This window comes from Aptenodytes patagonicus, chromosome Z, assembly GCF_965638725.1.
Source record: "Aptenodytes patagonicus chromosome Z, bAptPat1.pri.cur, whole genome shotgun sequence".
In the NCBI taxonomy this organism is placed as follows: Eukaryota; Metazoa; Chordata; class Aves; order Sphenisciformes; family Spheniscidae; genus Aptenodytes; species Aptenodytes patagonicus.
Window position 1 is genome coordinate 364,447 of NC_134982.1, and position 21,391 is coordinate 385,837.

The following is a 21,391-nucleotide window of genomic DNA, read 5'->3' on the forward strand; positions in this document are numbered from 1 at the left end:
CCACCCTAGGGCTGGCAGATAACATCCCATTTTGTCACCTGTGTTATAGTTGGCTCCAGTCTTTCCTGAGAGACACACAAAAAACCTCATCCATTGAAAATCCTCACCACCTCAGAGCATGGACCCATGACAGCTGTGCATGGTCAGCCTATTGTTCTATGTTGTTGTCAAAGGCAGAGAACTCGCTTTCTGTCCTTTGAAATACTATAGTTCTTATTTAACTTCCTCTTTTTCTGCCCCTTCAGCAGGAATAGCAGGATGCTAGCAGGATGTGCCTGTCAGTAAGCATCTGTAGGATAAAATATAGCTCATGTCTTTTGTTTCACCTGTCTAAAGCAGTTGAAATAACTACAGGTATTGAGTTTTTTAGCTAATCCAAGGCAGGTGTGCCATTTAAAGCAGAGTGTTATTTTAGGAAAGAGGAATTTGAGTGGCATTGCATGAAACAGGGAAATAGAAAGAGCCACTAAGCTACTGCTGGAGAACAGTGTAAACCGAAAGCAGTTCCAAACATGGTGGATTTGAGGGAGCTCTGATCCAGAGGCAGCGATATACTTATTGTCTGTATTCTAGGGATGGTTTGTTATAGTCCTTTTGTACAAACAGAGGGATATAAATGTAACATGGAGACTTTATTTACAGTGGAGAATTACCTTGCTAAACCTTGTTAATTCAGTGTTATTTAAAGCCAATCACTGAACAGCACACGGCCTGCCAAGCTTAAGAGCCAGTCAGATCCAGAAAGGATTTCTCTTAACTTCAGGGAAGCTGTCATTCCCACCAAAACAGGATCCACTGCAACTCATAAAAACAGGAGTGAATATGGGATACCGAGTGCAAATACCAAAACAAGAGGTAGCGTGTAAAGCAACTAGACAACATAAATGGATCTGTCTTTATTGCCACAAGAGAGTCAATGGCTTTCAGAGCCAGAGCTTTGTTTTCAGAAAATTGTATTTTTGATCTAGTCCTGATTTAGACTTATGCATAGCTTGCATAGTAACTCAGCACTCTACAAACATAGTATGGCAGTAAAGAAACATTAAAGCGTTAAAACATTAAAGCGTTAAAAGAAACAGTAAAAAATGTAACATGTTGACCACTAAGTTGGATGATACAGTGGACTGAATAGAAGATCTCCAGACCTGAAAATGAACCAGCGCAGCTTGGGCTGAAGGGACAGATCAGTTTTACCATAACATTTGAGGTCACAGATTGGGTGCTGTTCCTCGGTTCCTGGTGACTTGAAGAAGTGACTTGAAACATTCAAGGGGTGACTTGAAACATTCTGGGAGAAGCTCACTTCACCTGTAAAACATTTTGCAGGTCTGTAGGTCATCAGTTTGGTCATCCGTGTCTTCTAGATCTCCATAGAGACTGTCAGATGAAAATGTTCCTGATATCAGATTGCCATGAAGAAGTAAAATCCTTTTAAATTTCTCCTTCTTTTCTCCGTGTTCTCCCCTGTTTCATTCCATAACTCAAGGGGTGACAAAAGTGCTCACTTACGCCATATGGTCCTTCTTTGCTTTTCATTTAATTGTTCCTGTCAGGCTTTGGAACACAATGGGTCTTATTAGCAGAGCAAGAAAACCAAGGAAGGGTCCTCCTTACATCATGATTTTACAATAGATTAAAAAGAAAGCTCTGGTTTTGAAGTGGCCGTTTCCATTTTCCTTTTACATAGCTCTTATGCAACTGACTTACCCGTTTATCCCTCCTTTATTCACAGTAACCATGGCTTTATAATGAAGGTACATGGACTGTATATTTCATGTATGAGTTTAAATACAGAAGTGTGATTTCATCTTTCTGTCATCACGCACCAGGCAGTTTGTTACACACACACAAAATTACTTGTTCTAGTGCATTCACATAATTAAATTCTCTAGTTTGTTACCATTCTTTTGTCACCCCTGGAGTCGAGCAGACTGTCCAGTAATTGAAGCAATTGTTAAAATGTATGGCATTAAACCCTAGAAATCTTCTGTGAGAACAGGGAACAAAAAACCAAATCAAGATGAATAGTTCTAGGACTGTGTTAGCTGAAATAAATCTAATCTAAGAAAATACCAAAGTTAAAGCCAGCAAGGTTTCCTAAAACATGTTTAAAGGATTTGGCTATAAGTACTTTCAAACAAAAATAACATGGAGCTGATTACCACATACCCTAGGAGCACATATCCCTGGTAAATATAAATTAAAAAATTAATAAATGTGCCACTATAAGGCTTCAAATTGCATTCTGCTTTCAGACCTACTTTTGTCAAATGCAAGGCAAGGCACTCCATTACAAGTCCTCTTTTGTCATTGTATTTATTTTCCAGCCATCAGACAGTGTGTCTAGACTCTACAGTGCTGCATGTCTATAAATGCTTGAGACAGATGCTAACGTGGACAGACATACAGATTAGATAGATAAAAGGGTTCTTGAAATAATCAGCCCACTTTCCAGTGGGCATGAGAGCTGTCTATTTTCAGTCTCATACCAACAGCAGGTAGGGACTGACTGATCATATGTCTAACATACTTAGCAAGAATTCCACAGGTGTTAGTAAAAGCTGTGATTGAGGCTGCTGTGGCTGTAAGGAATAGAAAAATAAGCTCTGCTTTTCAGAGGTTTGCAGGGGAAGTGGAAGTGGCAGAAGGAGCACTAAGCTCAAACCAAATGCTCAGGACCGACTGAGAAGAGAACTGGAACTGACTCTAGAGACACGTCCAGGCCCACATCCCCCTTGACTTGAGAGAAGGTGTGCATCTTAAGCTCAAAGAACTAGAGACTGGCATCTTCTCCTGCAGAGCAGACTTGAGCAGGAGACCAAGGCATTGGGAATCAGAGAGGACTGCAGTTGTGGAGCTGAGATTCCTAGGCTCAGGGTTTCTAGGTAAGTATGCACTAGCCAAGGAGTTTTGAAGACACTGTGGTGGCAACTGCATGGTGCTTGGGGTGGGAACAGCAGTTAAAGTCATTGACAAAAATCTTCTATATCTCTTCCTTCCCCATTGTCCACAGCATGTAGTCAGCTCCACATCCTACTCAAGCTGAATGGAGAAACAGAAAGGATGAAAGGAATTGCAACTGAAGTGGGTGGCTTTTGCAGCAAAGGAAAGCAATATTTGCTACAGCCGGTAATCCTTTTACCCTGAACTTACGGAAACTAAGAACCTAGTGTCTGAGCAGCCCCTGCCTCTGCCTGAGCACACAGCAACTCATGGGAAATCCTTCATTGCATATCCTTCACTAAGTAACAACAGATTCTTTTCAGGACCGCTTTTCTGAATTCTGTGTCTGCCAGCACTCATTACATATTTACAGCTCTGCTGTAGCCCAGAGGACTCACCCATTATGTATCACAGTTGTTCATTTCAGCCATCCAGCACATCGTTACAAGTTAACAAATAACTATGGATGGAACTGGGACTCAGGAGGGAAAAACCAACCCAAAACAGTTATGAAGTTGAGTTTGTGGCTGGATAAAAGCTAAAAAGTGTAAAATGTCTACAAATATTGGTGTTTTTTAAACTTAGTCTGATGGTTTTTAGCATTTCTTAATTTCTGCTGGGAGTCAGTACAAAGCTTCAGACAACCGCTAGAAAGATACATGGTCAAATGTACAAACTAATTCATGAGGTCCGTGTTGTTATAGCCTGTTAATGGCTATTTGAAAGTGAATATTTTTTTTCAAAGGTTGACTGCTAAGTTGCTCTCTACTTTTACAGATTGTTCTGGCAAATGAATGGTAACCAAAAGCATAAAGCATAATTAGTTTAGGAAACAATGCATTTTTCTCTAGTAAAAAATTGTAGGCTTCTCCATCTATGAATTGCTATGGGTGAAACATGCTCACCACCTCCATGGAATTGATTTAGAGCTGAAGAGGATTAGAGAAAATCCTGGAGAACAAAAGCTTGGCAGGGACTCCGGAACAAGAATTTAAGAATGAAAGCTCAATTCTGAGGAGAATGGTGAACAGTTTAACAGATTTTGTATGCCAGGCAGATGGCAGCACTTTCTTCATCCCATGCAAGCCCAAACATCAGCCAGTTGTTCTTCTTAATAAAGTCTGCACTCCTTGCATAAATGAAGTTCAGTTTGGCTTAGTTTAATTGAGGAATGGATTGTTTCTACATAAAGTGATGATTTGGAATATTTTGATATAGAAGAATAAAGGAGATGCAGGAGGAATATGGATTTTTATTTCCTGCGACAATTTTCCCAGCAGTGCCCCTAAGGTTGCAATGCATGTCTCATTGCTAGAGGAGGGCTGAATATGCCTTATATTGAGCAATTCATTACCACTTGGACAGAGGCAAGATCTGGAATGATCTCTATCATTCCCTTTTGAAGCGGGACTTGTCACCTCAAGGGGTCAGAGGTGACCCAAGACAAATTTCAAAGACAGCTTAAAACTGACCCAGAGATGTTAATTTCTTGGTGGGAGTCTTGTTCTGAAGTACATAGCACAGCAGACATGTGGGGTGCATTCTCTGAAACTTTTCAAGACTGATACATATTAAGAAAGCATCTTTGTGAAACTTAAGATAACAATGCCCATGATGGGAGCAAAAGGGAAGGCAAGCTCCCAGAAAACTAGTCTGGGTAGTTCCAGAAACTCATCAGTTTTGATTATGTAATAATTACATAAGTATGGTGGGACACTCTGACTGTTAGCAAAAGGCATAGACATGAATTTTATTTTATTTTATCTGTTTTTAACTAGCTGAACTATATCAGTCATTGATCTTCATCTTGATTACATTTTATATTTCTCAGCATTTGGATCCAGATCTGAAACTTACCAGGGTTCAAGGCTGTTAAGACCCAGGAGTTGGATTGAAATCCATTAGGTTGATAGCTACAAGTCAGAAACTTGACTATTGACAAATACTAAAAAAAAAAAAAAATTAGGTACATTTCAAGCCAGAATTCTAGTTCAGGCCTGTGTCAAGCAACATTCTAATTTTTAATTACATTTCTCTTTTTTTCTTCTTTGTAGAATCAAGGTGCTAATCTTAAAATCTTTACCCAGAATTGTGAGAGACTATGTATGGAGCCTGGAACAGAAAAGGAGGGCATCTTCATGACTTGTGAGAGTGCAGGAACCATCCACCCAGCTTCAGAAATGCTCTGTACTGAAAAGACATTACAAGTAAAAAATGCAAATTTACAGACCTATTCTCAACACCATGCTCCTTCTGATAAGAGAGAAAGTTGTCACCAACAAGTCTTTTGTGAACAAGGAATTAATATTATTAGTAATGGCAACAAATCAAAGAATGATATTTCACCTTTTCCTTTATGGGATACGGACTCTGTTCCTGATAAACAAGAGTGTTTGTGTGCTGTTCTCTCTTCTGCAAAGCTATGTGATGAGCCAAGGGAGGGAGAGCAAAGGTATAGTTTTGACTCACATGATAGCAACGACACAGATATTCTCTGCAGTCTATCATGTGATGAATCTCTGTTTGAAGCTAATCCCAAGTCAGTCCTGGAATCTGGAGAACCTGAGTGCAAAGGAGATGCTGATATATCTGCAGTGCATGACAAGCTGTGGAAACTTCTTCATGAAGATGACTCAGACTATCAAATCCCATTTGAAAACCGGGGGATCACAAGTTTAGAAATTAGGCTGACAGATAGCAAAGTCAGAGAACTGAACTTTGTACAGGAAACCTGTTCTAATCATCCTTTGCCAATAAATTTGATAGAAGAGCAGGAACCTATTACACAGCCAGCTAATAGACAAAGAACAGAGAAAGAAGACTGCAATGTTTCTAATAACCTACTTAAAACAGATGAAGCATGTAACAGTGCATCCATAGGAAACATTTGTCTTGCACAAGTGGTAGAAACAGATGGTATATGTCTAGATTCTAGCACTGGAAATAAAACGGAAACACCATCCATTTGTGTTTCAGCAAATAGTATCATCTTAAATACAGGGGAGTGCTTGGAGCGGAAGCCAAATCAAACATTAACTGACAGTAATGGATCCATTCAAATGACTGTTGCTCGGGAAGGAAAGCTTACCATTAATAATGCTTCACAAACATGTGATGCAGTTTCTCCTCAAAGACTGAAAAATGCTCAGAGTAGTAATTTAGCATATGACAAAGAAAACCCAGCTTACATGTCAGATAAGTCGCATGGGACAACTGGACAATTACTTCATACTGAGCACAACATATCCTTGATAAATGAGTCTGTAACTGGTAAAGGGTGTCATTTTAGAGACTGTTACCCAGCAAGAAAAGAACTGGCTTATTTCCCTGAAGAGAAAGACATTTTCCCTGGTGAAAATACCAATCAGTTTACACATGAAGAACACTCTTCTATTAACACCATACACAAAAGTTATGAAGAGAATTTACAAGAAAAAGGTAATCACTCAGACTTGAATGCACAAAATGACACTAATTCTGACAGTTATCATCTTTCAAAAAATAATGACTGTCGAGATTTTCAAGTTGTTTCTAATGCACAGAAATACAGTTACCTAATGCAATTGCCTAATTTAATTAAGATTCCTGAAACCATAACACGTAAGAATTTACCCCAAAATATAGACCAACTGACAGAAATAGAAAAACAAGAAGTGGCATATACTCCTTCTTCTGAGGATCCATTTTTAAGAGATTTTTATGTAGAAGTGCCCAGATATGAACCATGTAAAACAGAAGAAGAACAGAGGGAGATTTGCATAGGTGATGAACAAAGGGCTGAAACTTCCTGTGGCTCAGGAGTTAGTCATGTTTCAGAGAGTCAGACTGCAGTTTCCTCTCATAATACATCAGAACAACATGTATTTTTTGTCGACAGCACCTTCAAGTCTGATAAAGAGTTAAAAACAGAGTCTTCAAAAAATCACACGTACGCATCTGGAAGTGTAACATCAGTTAGTACGCCACTGCCTAGAAAGACTCAAAATGAATACCACAGCATAGCAAATGAGGATTATAGAGATACCAGTAATCAGTTAGATATCCAACAACTGACTGTAAAAGAAACATTGCCATTCTTCACACCTGTAAGCCAGTCAGAGGGCCTTCTTACCAGTATATCAACAATGGGGTGTCCTGGCACAGGAAGTCAAGTAAAAGAATCCACACAAACTGCAGTCAAACTAGATGAAAATTGGAGTGCGCTGGAAACTTTCTGCAAAGTATTGCAGGATCAGTTCCATAGGGTACCTGAAGAAAACAAGGAGGAAGCAGTGTTGTGTGAAAATAAACGAGAGATTCAAAGAGCTATTGAATATAACCCAGATGAAGCTGAAAGGAAGTCTCCTTTGCACACTGGCTCCAAGGCCCAGAGACAGATTATGAATATTAGCACTGAGCAGTCCTGGTCTGACTTGATCTCTTCCAGCAAGCTAACTGAGGTTGATAATTCAATTAAGTGTACTGAGTATGATAAAGATGAAGAAGTCATGACATCAGAGAACATAGTAAGTGGTTTAGTTAATTTGCCACCAGTTGATTCAGGGAGCAACCAGTATTTTCAAGAGCAACCACCCTACAGCAGAACTCAGCCATTCTCCATAGCGTTGACCACATATGATCCATTCCCAGTCAATGCGGAAACGCTAAGAAATCAAGAAGGATTGAAATCCTACCAGACATCACCAACTGTTGCTGAGCCTGAGCCCATCAAATGTAAACAAGACACAGCAAAGAGTGGGCATTTAGCTACTGGAGCTAAGAAGAAATTACCACCAGCAACACTGTCAAAAAAACCCCGACTGGAGGAGAGAGGAAATGTCAGCAAGGATCCTAGCTGTGTTAAAGAGTCTGTGAAGAGTGAGGCAGGCATGATTCATAAAGAAGATAGAAAAGAGCAAAGGAAACTAATTTTGAAAAAGGATACCAAAGGTAAGAGAAAACTGATTTTCATTTCTGTCCTTTCCCATCGTTCTGGCTACAGTACAAAATTCAAATTCATTAAACACACTGCAAGCCTCCTTTAGTCTAAATCATATCAGCTAAAGGTGTCCTGCCCTCACTGATGTTAATTTCCAGTTCTGTGAACTTAGTAACTAGTGCTGTCCCTGTGCCACAGAGCTGAACCCTCCCTAACATCCTTTTCGTAGCTGGCAAAAATGTGTTAAATTTATGAACCTATTTGAAATAGTTACTTCTTCATTTGTCTCCTCGCGTAACATTTTCAGGAATGTATAGCATAATGGTACCACATAACCACACAATACAGCAACTGCAAGCGCAGTACTTGCACGTTGTTATGTTCCCACAGGGCTGTATTCCCAGTTATGCTCCTACACTGTGGCTCCCAAATGCAATTACCCTCTCGTGGTTACCAAATGGTTTTATTACTAGCAAAGTATTGCTGTTATTAGTAGGGTACCACTGATAAACATAATGTTTTGCAGTCCTATCTGATGACTGATGGCTGGTTCTGCATTCATTTTCACCACTGTTGGTCATAAATGACACTGATGAAATTAGCAATATTAAATTGACATAGAAAACATAATTGAAATGAGGTTCAGGTTGCTTGTCACAGTCTCTAGGAGGTTGCTATTAGGTAAAATGCAGACAGAAGTAGCAACAGTGTAACAGCTAGACAGATGAGGCATTTGTGGTTTCTATGGATACTTTGCAAGGACCAAGGTCTTATTTTTACCTTTTGACATTACATTTCATGTTCACATCATAAAATAATTTAATAGGTCAGAGCAAGACTGAACAGTGACTAAAAGTAAGCTACACAACTGTGAAGCTCTTCAGAGAGTCTAATTACAGTGGGGTCTGGTGAGAGTTCTACTTTTCCAATCACATTTAAAAAAAACCCAAACTTTTCTCTGTTTGAAGATGTGTCCTTTGCCAGAACCAAATGTGTGGGAGGAGAGACACATTCCTTCAAAGCAGAGCAAGCAAACTGCAATTACTGAGAAATGCCTGATCTTTTTCCATGTACCTGAGGCTATGCTTGAAAAATGTTTTAAACATTCAGGCTTGCATCAGATAAGACTGAATTTTCTTAACCTGCTTCTGATCTGCTTTAGTCTAGACTGAAATGAATGTATGTTTGTACTTCAGAGAATTGTGTGGACCTTTTCCCAGCATTATGGGAAGGTTGGTATGGTTAGTCTGGTATATACTCAGTGTTCTCTTTTGTATTATTTTCAGCTGCAGGAGGGACGACTTTGTGGTTAGGGCAGGGAATCTAGAGCTGTTAGTTCTATTTACAGTTCTGTCACATACTGTCTGTGTCATTTTAGCCCTGATTCAGCAAGATTCTTAGGCCTAAGGACTTCAGTGACTACAAGTTAAACATAGCAATGAATTCCAGGTGCCTGACCCTTGGAGTTGGATCCAGCATTCCTTCGGCATTAGGTGTGGAAAGTTAGACTGCTGGAATGGCATCGCTGAGGGAGATGTGTCATGCCAGCTCATTCAGAGTGCAGCAGCTCAGAATTAATACAGTAGGAGACATAACATCTTGTATTTTATATCCCTTACATCTAGCAGGGATGTCTCACTTGAGCACAGGGATGTGTCATGATCCCCAAACTTTTCCCTAAGTATATATTGATTCCCTTTCTTTCCAAGTACCCTCCATCCTCCCGCTCACGCCATGCCCACGTGCAGAAGATGCTGGAGCATTCTGTGAGGCAGAAAACAAGTCTTAGCAGAGAACCAGGTTATCAGGACCTTCCCCAGACTGGGCAGAGTGCTGTCTTTCTGTAACCTGAGTGATTCTTGGATTTGTTCTACACGATGGTCAATGTTTAGCAAAAGAACCGTGCCCTATGGCTGGAAAGGTAGGGACTTTCTGTAGAGGCGGGAAATTAATCCTTTGAAACTGAAGAGGGAAGCAAAGGCCACTGACATTACCAAATGCAGATATCTAACCACTAAGTGGGGGTTCCTCCCTTCAGCTGTGTTTTAAAGGAAATGGTGCCATCACTGCATCTTGCAAAGAGTCTCATCCTGGCTAGGTATGTTCCAAGAACACCTTGGAGACTGGGCATCTCCTGGGACTTAAAGTCTTTTCTCTCAAAGGCTGTGATCAGTTAAAAAAATCTACTAGGTACAAGTATTCAGTTAATATGAATTCTCATTATGTAACCATATGGTATGCTGTACCTTTGTGGTGTCTTTTTTTTACTGATAAAACCAGCTGGTCCTTTAGTTAGAGAGAATGTGTTTTGACTAAGAAATTATTTTATGTCGATGACTTTTCAGGCTAGAACTTCCCTTGGGTCCTATTCCATAAATTCAAAATGTCTTTGCATTGAAAACATTTCTATTGACTGTGGGGGGCACTGAATCAGTCTTTTAAAACCTCTGTATTTTAAAGCCTTGGTTTCTGCATCAGAAGAAATCATAATTATTTACCAGTGTTGTCAGATTCATATTAACATCTGCAAATCATTCTGGGATTCCTTTAAAATGCCAAAACAATATCATTATGTTCTAATCCTAAACTGTGGCTCTTCTGTTTCAAGCTCCCAAGCTGCTGAAGAAAATCCAAGCAGAGTTGTTCCCTGACTGCTCTGGAAATATTAAGCTATGCTGTCAGTTTGGTGACCTTCATAGTGACTCCACCATTACATGGACTAAAGATTCCAAGTTACTAGCTCGACTGCAGAGAAGGTGAGTGAATGTTTCTGAAGGACTGGTAGTTTCTGAATAGCTTTTGGGAAAATATGCAATTGATTCACTCTTGTACCTGTTGAGAGATTAGTATGATAGGTGCAAATAATAAGTTTAAACAGGGTCATTAAGAAGCATATCTTCACACAGTGCACTAATATTGGTCATAGTTTGCATTCCATCACCAGTAATTCCTCTCAGCCTGTTCATAACCAGTCTCATCCAACTTTCAAGTACTGTAAAAGATCAAATGAAGTTTCAACCTCAGCACCCAGCCAAACAACGTAAACATGCTTGGTTAATATGTGGGAGGCTGTCTGTCCTTGTGTGGTGGAAGTGAATTGCTGAAACAACTAACATGCAATGTAGAGCTTGACGTGATTATTCCGCAGAAGCAATACAGACTGGGGGATGAATGGATTGAGAGCAGCCCTGCAGAGAAGGACTTGGAATACTGGTGGAGAAAAAAATGGATGTGAGCCGTCAATGTGCACTTGCAGCCCAAAAAGCCAATCATATCTTGTGCTGCATCAGAAGAAGTGTGGCCAGCAGGTCAAGGGAAGTGATTCTCCTCTACTCCGCTCTCATGAAACCCCACCTGGAGCACTGCGTTCAGCTCTGAGGTCCCCAGTACAAGAAAGACATGTACCTATTAGAACAGGTTCAGAGGAGGCCACGAAAATGATCCGAGGGCTGGAACACCTCTCCAGTGAAGAAAGGCTAAGAGAGCTGGGGTTGTTCAGCCTGGAGAAGAGACAGCTCTGGGGAGACCTTCTTGTGGCCCTTCAGTATTTAAAGGGGGCTTATAAGAAAGATGGAGAGAGACTTTTTACCAGGGTCTGTAGTGAAAGGACAAGGGACAACGGTTTTAAACTGAAAGAGGGTAGGTTTAGAATGGACATAAGGAAGAAATTCTTCACTATGAGGGTGGTGAGACTGGCACAGGTTGCCCAGAGAAGTTGTGGATGCCCCATCCCTAGAAGGTCAGGTTGGATGGGGCTTTGAGCAACCTGATCTAGTGAAAGATGTCCCTGCCCATGGCAGGGGGGTTGCACTAGGTCATCTTTGAAGGTCCCTTACAACTCAAACCACTCTGGGAGTCTATGATTCTACTTTGAACTTCATATTCTGTATCGAATGGAACTTGAAGCTGATTGGATTAAACTATGGGAGTTGAATTTAAGGAAGAATGATCTCTCCCCTCAACCCAGCCAGTTAAGCTGACTCTGAGTGACAAGAAGCAGTCCAATGAGAAGGGTGGAAGTAAAAGCTTCTTAAGGCCTTTATCAGGATCTTTTCCAGCTTTTCTTAAAACTCCGTTTTTATGAAACGAGTTATTTTCTTCTGTAGCAGTAATGACATTCTTATCGCATAGCTCTTAAAATCTGTTTTTAATGTTTCAAAAATACAAAATTAACATTACCCAAAGCAAAAAAAGAAAAGATTTTTCCATCAGAATGCACAATTCTGTGAAAGTGAGTAAATTTTGTAGGAAGGCATCTTCTAAGATGTTCTTTTAAGGGGAGAGAAAAAGTTGCACAAATTGGTTAAACTTCCCATGTCATTCTGATTCTTGTTGTTTTAACTATACTGATTTTGATTATTGTATTGCAATATCCATTGTAATATTAGTACATACCATTATCTGCTAAATAATTTTGCAGTGTTTTAACAAATAAACATTGCAGAGATATCAAATTTATCAGTTTTTGCAGTGATAACAAGTAAAATATGTGATAACATAAAATATTTGCATTTTAACTTCATAGGATAAATATATTTCAAAATGTTGGAATGAAAGTGAAATATATAACAGAGATTTAGAGTAAGAGAGATTCCTAATTACAATTTTTCCTTCAAAAATGTTCAGTAGAGTTCAGTGGAAATCTCCCTTCCATCACAATAAAAATCCAATTAATTGTTTTGTGTGTACCCAAGCACTGTTTCTTCTTTTGGAAGTATACATCAGTCTACAGAAATATATAATCTGGACTGTTTGGTACATCTTAGCTTTTACTTTCAATAGGGGGCATTTACAGGAAATTTGGCAACAAATCTTTAAATTTTTATTACCTGTCAACACATGGAAATATGTGTATTGAAAAATACACATTGCTAGTAATATTAATATCTGCTAAGTAATTTAATTTAAAAACTATTGTTGGACAAATATGTTCTCCAGTATGCCAAAATATCATGAAACTTCATGCTGCCAACAAAACTGTGCACATCTTCACTAATTCACTTCACAAAAGCTCTGAAGCACAATAGCCAGGTCTCCATAATCCCTGCATGGATTATCTGGCTTGCAGATAAATACTTCCATGGACATCCACTGTGGTACATGTGAAAACCTTCATGGTCTAAGAGGACTTGTTCACTCAGGCATAGCACTGTTTCAGTGTGGTTTTATTGCTGCCAGAGCCAGCTTGGGTCTGCAAGTACTGTAACTGCATTCACGTGTCATTGCACCCCTGTTAATAATATCTGCCTTTGATCCATTTGTGAAATTGTGTATACAGACATCAGAGAGTAAACATCTAGCTTGAAAAAAGCAAAGAAACAGAGAAAGCTGAGTGAGGAGTCAATATTGAGGAACAGCATACAACATTTTGGGCTTTTATATGTTCATACTTTATATATTTGGCCATGATATTGATAGGGATATTAGAATGCCTTTTGGTGTGATTTAATTATTTTTAGATTTGATTGAGGTACTTTCCTCTCAGAGTGTAGTAGGATCATCTATTGTGAAACACATAATAGGCTGAATGCTTCTAAGTATTTCACTTCTAAGTGAAATAAAATATTTTGTCTACTTGCATCATATTTAAATCAATCTTTGCAGTGAGGGACAGAAATTCCAGGGACAGGAGGAGAGATACGTGGAATAATCAGGAAAGGTCTTTTAAAAGTATTAACGTGGAAAATTAACATCTTCTGTTCCAGTGCCCAGGATGACTCTCCTGTCTCTTTGGCAATAGCTAAAGCCAGTAACAAAGACCAGGGAATGTATTATTGCTGCTTGAATAATATGTATGGAAAGGTGACTGCTGAGTTTAATCTGACTTCTGAAGGTAAATCCCAGTTTATAATTTTAATTAATAATAATAATGACAATGGCAGTTTCCTTTTTTTTTTTTTTTTTTTGGCTACAAAAGCTGTTTCTTTGTTTCCTTGTAGTATTGGAACATCTCTCAAGTTTTCAGAATTGGGAAGGTAAGTACACACATCTGCTTGAATGTGTGCTCTAATCTTTGTTCCTTCTGATTTCCAAGTAGAACAAAAGATGGAAAAATACAACCAGACTGAGACATTTTTACAGTTATCCCGTGGGAAACTATGGGAATCCCTTGAAGCCATTGAATCAGTATTGTGTTTTTGCTAGCTGTCTTTCCCTTTTTGCACTCACCTTTGCTGTACCATCAAAGATAAAATTTCGCTTTAATTCATGGGAGTTTTGTAGGTGAAATACCCTCCTGTAGGATGGAATGGTTTGTGTAGAGTATGGAGTACCTGCTGTGACAAACCATTGATTTGAACTTGACTGTGTAACTCCTTGTTAGCTTGATGCACTAGCACTTCACAAACAGTAAACAATGAAATAGCATTGCATCGCATCATGCAGAGACACAGGCACACACAGAGTACTGAAAGCTCTTTTGGCAGAAAAACTTGCCAATGGTGTTTGAACACATGGTCTTTGCAAGTCACCTGCTATGTAACTTTAATCCAAGAGAAAGACGGGCATGAAGATTTGGAATGCTTTCCCCATATGTTAACTTGCATTTAATCACACTCGGCATATGTCTTGCTGTGCTACAGCTAAAGATAGACAGTGCATTGCAAATTGGTTTATCATTTCTGAACACACTGTACTAATCAAGTACTTCATTCGGCCAATTGATTTTTCTTTCTTTTTCTAGAAGAATAAAATTAAACGTTTAGTTCCTTGTTAACATGAAGACAGGACTTTTCATGTAACAGCACTGTGTAACTTTTGATCAACAGAGAATTTTAGGTGGAGTTAAGGAGCCTTCTAATTCTAGCTTTATATGTGCACTGTTTCCTCTGTGCTTCAAAGAGAGGCAATAGTGTACAGAGTCTAAACCAGAGATAACTACAAAGGGGAGCTGGAAGGACTGCATTGCTGCGTAGTATACACCTTTTGTTCTCCTATTTATCTTTTCCACTGATGTTCATTGAAATGTTGTGATTACAGAGACTTGAAGTGCAGTTAGAATTGTTTAGTTTGTCTCAGTGCTTAACCTTCACCACTTCTTTTTCCCCCTATATTTTTTTTCCGTTTGTATTCCAGTGATCATTTAAAAGGGTGAAATCCATAATCCTGCTTGATTTCAGTTGTAACAAACTCAGGCACACATTCTTATGCTACTGGTACCTTCAAAATCCACAGGTGGGGGCATAAGAGAAATATACCAATTTCTCCTGAATATAAAGATCACTAAAATTGATCTATTTGCTTTTTGATTGAAAAGGCTTTGACTAGGAAAGGCATGTTTCCATCATGGTTGTATAGGATAAGGACTGAGACCTCTTTCAGCTGAGTGTCTCTACAAACATGTTGGCAGAATCTTTCCCTGAAAAGATTCCAAGCTGAAAGCTAAAAGAAGCTCTGGTTGTACCAGCAACTTCTGGCTTTTCTGAAAAGACAGGCTAGCTTTGGAAGAACGTGCTCTGAGCACATTGGGCACAGAACTGTGTTCTACTTTTAAATTCATATCTACATACACTGCTGTACATTAGCTTTATTACTGTCTCTGTCTTCCCAAAAAAGCAGAGTTGGCAGGATCTCTGTATTCCCTCAATGGCTCTTTAGTTCTCAGTCAGCTTGACTTACTTCACATTCATTTGAAGCTCCAGTTTACAACTCCCCTAAAAAAACAAGATTCTGTGGTCTTTACCTCTGTTTTTTGTTTGCTACACTCTGTATTCTCTCCTTATGAACCTGAACTGCCACCTTTCTCCATGCTGGCTTTCGACAGTACAGGCAACAAGCTAAATTTAGAGGAGCAGGGTCTCAGCCCCTTATTAACACAAGTGAGGCCATGTATTCTGTGTCCATTGGGCATTTTCTTTAATACTCTATGGAGAGATGCATTTGTTCTCCCATGTCCACCCCTTTCCATGTGACTGCAGAAGGATGTTGTGCAGAACGAAGTGGCATTGTGTTTTAGGTGTGGAAGAAATTGAATTCATGCAGCTCATGTTCAGAGAAGATTTCATCAGTGACAGCTATTTTGGTGGGAACCTGCATGGAATAATAGCTACAGAAGAGCTTCACTTTGGTGAAGGCATGCACCGGAAAGCCTTCCGAAGTAAAGTGATGCAAGGCCTCGTGCCAGTGTTCAGTCCTGGCCACCCCTGTGTTCTCAAAGTGCACAACGCGATCTCATATGGGACCAAGAGTAAGGATGATCTGGTTCAAAAGAACTACAGACTAGCACTGCAGGTAAGCTTCCCCTGTCCTTTGTAAGCAAGAATTGTGGGGAAAAGCTGTCTTGCAAATATTGACAGATGATCTCTTAATTGTTTTGAGTAATATTCCATAGGCATATCTGTTTGTAATATAGGAATGCTATGTCCAAAATACTGCAAGAGAGTATGCGAAGATATATGCAGCTGAAGCTGAACCCTTGGAAGGCTTTGGGGAAGTACCAGAGTGAGTATATATCTATTTTTATATACATATACACGTATGCGTGTGTGTATTGTCCTGTGCCACAGCTGCCCACTGACTGCTAGGAGTAATTACTAAAGAAGAAGAAAGAGGAATCCTGAGAACAGTGTTACAGCTGGAGTTATGACCTAAATAATACTGAGTATCAAGGTGGTGAGAGAGATTCCATTCCCCTTAGAGAAGGATAATAAGGAGTGACGACAGTAAATAGCAGGCAAAAGGCATGATTTTGATATAAATTTAGAGGAAATTATTCATGTTAGTGAAGTAACACCAGTAGGTGATACTACTAGTATCATCTAGTAACAGCAGTAGGGGATAAGTCAGGCCTTCCAACTTTTCATTAAAAATGAAATCTTGAGAGAAATCATGATCATTCTAAAGCTGGTATGAAGTCACTCCATAGGCAAGTTTTCTATGTAAAGAGAGGCTTAAGTCAAAAAGCTCAACTCTGATGCTAGGTTTTCCCAAAGATTGGTTTATTTCGTATCGGAAGTTTTCCATTTCCTGAATATGTGTACATCAGACCAATAGCTCAATACAGGTTCACCTCTGCCTCTGAGGCTGGGAAGTGGCACCTTGAGGATTTCGTAATAGATCTTTTTCAACGGATTTCTTGTTCCAGTGTCAGGCTACTGTGTAGAGTTGAGTTTGCAATGGATGGTTGAAATTCCATCTGCCTTGCTTCAAGGATAAGACCTACATGCTGAATCTCCATCTCCATTTAGATGACACAAGATCTGCTCAGCTGCACTGATTCCCTGAAAAAAAGGACCACTTAAAACACAGCCTCTGGAATGATTCCTTAAAGCAGCCTTTTCAGGATTAGAAACAGTGATGGAGATGGCAGCGGAATCTTTTAGGGAAAATATTTGTGCAAGTCAGCTTCTTTTCTGGAAATATATTGCTCTTGGTAAGATTTGTGTTTGAGAGATTTCTCTAGGCACAGGATATAACCTCTAGTTTTGATATGAGAGAGAGAGCAGTATCCTACAAAAACTAGAAGTCTGGTGCAAATAACAGACACATGGAAGGTTCAGATCTGGTGCTCTATTCTAAACAATTGGCTGGAAGACAGCAGGTAGGAGCAAGAAGAGATAATGTGCATATGCTTTTGGTTTGCTTTTTAATTTCAAAATTTTAAGGCTAGATTCCTTTCTTCTAGCCAGCCCTTGTCAGACCAAACTTGCATTTAAAAGAGGGTATATTCCTTGCAACATTTTATAAGAGAAATAGAGCAAGAGAAAAGTCATCCACGTTCTCCAGGGTTAGCTTTAAAGCTACAGCCTTAGCCTATCTGTGCACGTTTGACTGTAAGAGAAAGCTGGGGAAAGGATAGAGGAAGCACTGCCCTATAATAGTCAGTGGCCTGGCAGCTAGACATTTATAAAAGGGCAGGAGGGGGAGAGAGATTCTGTGGTCTTGAGGTTACTTACGATACTTCCACAATGGAGTAGTACTAACATTTCCTTTAACCAGTGACCCATTTATTTTCCTTTCAGTGTGCAGTAATATGAAACTATATGGAGCCTTATATACTAGTACTAGTTGTTCACTTTAATGATACTGGTAGAGTTAAGCTGATCTCATACCTTGAATGAGTAGGTTAGAACTAGACAAGTGCCTACAGTCGCAGTGATTGTTCCTTAGAAAGAGAATAACTACTAGTATAAAGGCCATTTGTACCAGTTTAACTGCATGTGCTATAACAATAAGAGTAAAATATCACATTTTACAAATTTACATATTTATCACAAATAAATTAATGGTGTCAATAAAGCTTGATTGTGGACTAGGACTGGAAGACTTATACAGAAGGGCTCTAGTTATATGTGGTTCTCTGTCCCATGACTAACTCTTCTAGACCTCCTTTCAATGTATATAGAGTACATATGTACATTCACGATTCTGCCAGTTCCAGAATCTACTACAAGTATGTCTGGAAGCAACTATACCACCCCTTTGGCAGTGTTGCTCTAAGAGATAAGGCTGTTTGTAAGAAAGCAAGTAACTAGAAACCTGTTTTGTGGTGACAGTCATTTCTCCCATTTGTTCTGAGATACTGCTAGGAGCTCTTGTGAGCTAGCTGATAAAATACGGTTATGTTCCGTTACCAGCTCCAGCTGAATGGCTTTCCAAAATGACCTTATCTCAGAGCAGTATTAAATTCCACTCTAATATACACTGATGTCACTTTTTTGCTTACTCTAAGGTTTTAATTTTGGAGATTTATACTGTAGTATCGGAGTGCTGCCTAACAAGAATGCTGAGTTTTTCCAGTGTAAGTACAAACAGAAGGCAGCTATCTGTGAGGTAGAACATTGCTTTCCAGACAGCAGGAACTTTGGTAACCAAGAAGTTCATGTTGCCAGTGAGACACATACTTCCTTCCAGACTATTGTCATTATGACTTCACATTCAGTCTTTGTCTTTGGGAAGACCATGAAACCCCAAGCAAAATTTTATTTGATACTGGATATGAGGTTTTGGCATGGTGCATCTTTAGACATAAATGGACCTAGCCTGTATTCCTACAAAACTTTGTAAGTCTTTCTGGCTAAACTAGCTCAATTTCTAAATGAATAAAATGAGACAAATTTTGTCAAGTTTGCAATTTCCTGAAAACTTCATACAGAACTAGCTGCAGTTTTCTGACCTGGATTCAAACTTTGCTGAAGCCCAAGAATCTTCAGATTCTAGATTTTCACTTGAGTCAACTTGTCTTGAAAATCTGATGATCTTTCCAGAGACTTTCTTGTTTCCTCTTACTTTTTTGATAAAGTAGTTGCTTTGTATTTTCATTATCAAAAGTGTTTGCTAATTTTGGATGTGTCAGGTTTTAGAAGTCTAGTCTGAGAAATCCTCCACTTACACTGGTCTTGGGCAAAGCACTTTCTGGAGTGGATCAAATTTGCAGGTGCTTAACACCTCAGAAAGACTGAATCATATATCAGTCAGACTGAGCAGCTAAAGCAGTGATACTCCAAAATAAGCAAGCACCCTTTATTGTGCAGAGTTTAGATTTTGGGATGTAGTAAGACAACATTAGAAAGTATGCTTTGAAAAAGTTTACATCTGAGTAAATAATACAAAGAAATAAGCACATAGAGGATAATGCAATTATGTTCTAGAGCTACCTAGAAATCTGAATCTTGCCCAGATGTCTCCTGGCTTGGTTTAGACTTGGTAGCTGTTCATTCACTCTCTGAGATCATTGTCCACTTTGTCTGTTTCTTACTCCTTCATTGACAGAACTCTCTGGATTTTACTAGTTTTTATCCCTTGATTTCAGGATCATTCCTATTTTTCTTGTTCATCGCCCTGCTAATAACATCCCCTATGCGACAGTGGAGGAGGAGCTGGTTGGGGAATTTGTGAAATACTCTGTCAGGGATGGCAAGGAAGTAAATTTCCTGAGAAGAGACTCAGAGGCTGGCCAGAAGTGTTGCACCTTCCAGCACTGGGTGTATGAGAAGACCAATGGGAGCTTGCTTGTCACTGACCTGCAAGGTGAGTTGTCTGAGTCGGGGGCAATCACATGGCTTTCCCATGATACAGGCTGGTGACCACTCACAGTCAATCGCCGTAACTGCAGAACTTCCAGGGACTTATTTCTGAGCAATGTTATTCTTGGCTTTCTGTGTCTTATTGGCAATGCTGAATGTGCTGTAATGGGCAGAGTCTTCTCCAGATGTGGACAGTACCCTTGCCCTGTGCCTGTTTTATACAGCACCTCATGCAGATCAGAATAAAAGATAGGAGAGGGAGTTAGGATATTTTATTTTCCAGCCTCTTTTAAGTGCACTGTGTTTGTGTGTATGTTACCCTAGGGAACAGAAAGACATTCATTAATTGCCTACTGTGACAGCAGGGGCGAACATGTATTAACCTATACAGTATTATGATGTTTATCTAATCAACAGAGAAAGGGAATTTTTACCTAGTTTATGTTCTTGTAAGAAGACAGTTTGGAAAAGAAAAAACAAATGCACTCTAACGGGAGAGTTGTTCTTCCACGTGTCCCCTTAGTAAATCAGGACACTCAATATGAGTCAAGTCTGGCTTATTGTCTCACCTCCCAGAGGTTAATGAAACATCTTGTGAATTAAAGAGTTCAGTTGTTAATAACATCCTAGTCCTTCACTTTTTCTTGTATTTAAATACTTACCAACAATCTCTGAACAGTGGAATGCTCCACATCCAGGTCCTGGCTAGCTTTCAAGAAACATGTTCCTTCAAAAAAGAAGAATGGTGAAGAAATGCCCTCCTTGCATTTACTAAATGCTGCCCTTACGCTCCTACGTCTGTGACTCCTCCTAACTGCTGAAATGCTGGGCCTGTACCCAACACAGTATGCATAGATGTATTTGAAACAGAGAAAGACAGACCCTTGTTAAAGAAAACCAAAGAAAGGTGGAATTTTAGAAAATACCCCATATTCTTTAACAAGAGAAGGCAGGAAAATTATCAACAAGACATCTAAACAAGACCCCTGAAGTAATTTAAAGGGAGAAGAAAGAACAAAATCCTGGCCTAAGGGAAGCACAACAGCAGAAATAGTATCTGAAGCTCTATAATGATTGCTGCCACAAAGGACAATATACCTGCTGCTGCTGAAGAGAAACATCCTTCCTCTCTGATCATCTTCTCATTTGAGTATCTAGGCTGCATTTTTCAGGCATACCAGTTGAGATTTCTGAGGGTATTCTCCAAGGAAAATGGTCTTGAGACCATCATTTTCCTGTACAGAAAAAATTGCACACAACAGGACTGCATTTTGCCTATAAACAAGTCAACAAAGGGACAGGTTAAAAAAAATCAAGTTCTTGGAAATACTGAATAAGAAAGGGATTTTGGATCTCTCACCCAGAAAGTAAAAATAAGGTTGACTGACCTCTTGCTATTTGATTAGCAAAACAAATATGCAGTTCCTACTGATAAACATTTTAGTCTAAGTTTGCAAAGCATCAAAACCACAAAACCCATAAATAAATATACGCATCTCAGGGCAGGAGCCTAAGCAAAGATTTTGTATGTTTCTTAAAATGCAGTCATCAAAGTGTAACCCCTCCT

At 39.3% G+C, this 21,391-nt stretch overlaps 1 protein-coding gene across 1 annotated transcript in view; it reads left to right on the plus strand.

Annotated features, from left to right (window-relative positions):
• Positions 1–21,391, plus strand: part of LOC143172315 (alpha-protein kinase 2-like) — a 45,199-nt gene that overhangs the window by 16,441 nt on the left and 7,367 nt on the right. Inside the window, exons 5-11 of the mRNA XM_076361582.1 lie at positions 4,998–7,872; positions 10,470–10,617; positions 13,567–13,694; positions 13,801–13,836; positions 15,816–16,090; positions 16,212–16,300; positions 19,611–19,828. Coding sequence (XP_076217697.1) covers positions 4,998–7,872; positions 10,470–10,617; positions 13,567–13,694; positions 13,801–13,836; positions 15,816–16,090; positions 16,212–16,300; positions 19,611–19,828 — 3,769 coding nt within the window. The remainder of the gene's footprint in view (positions 1–4,997; positions 7,873–10,469; positions 10,618–13,566; positions 13,695–13,800; positions 13,837–15,815; positions 16,091–16,211; positions 16,301–19,610; positions 19,829–21,391) is intronic.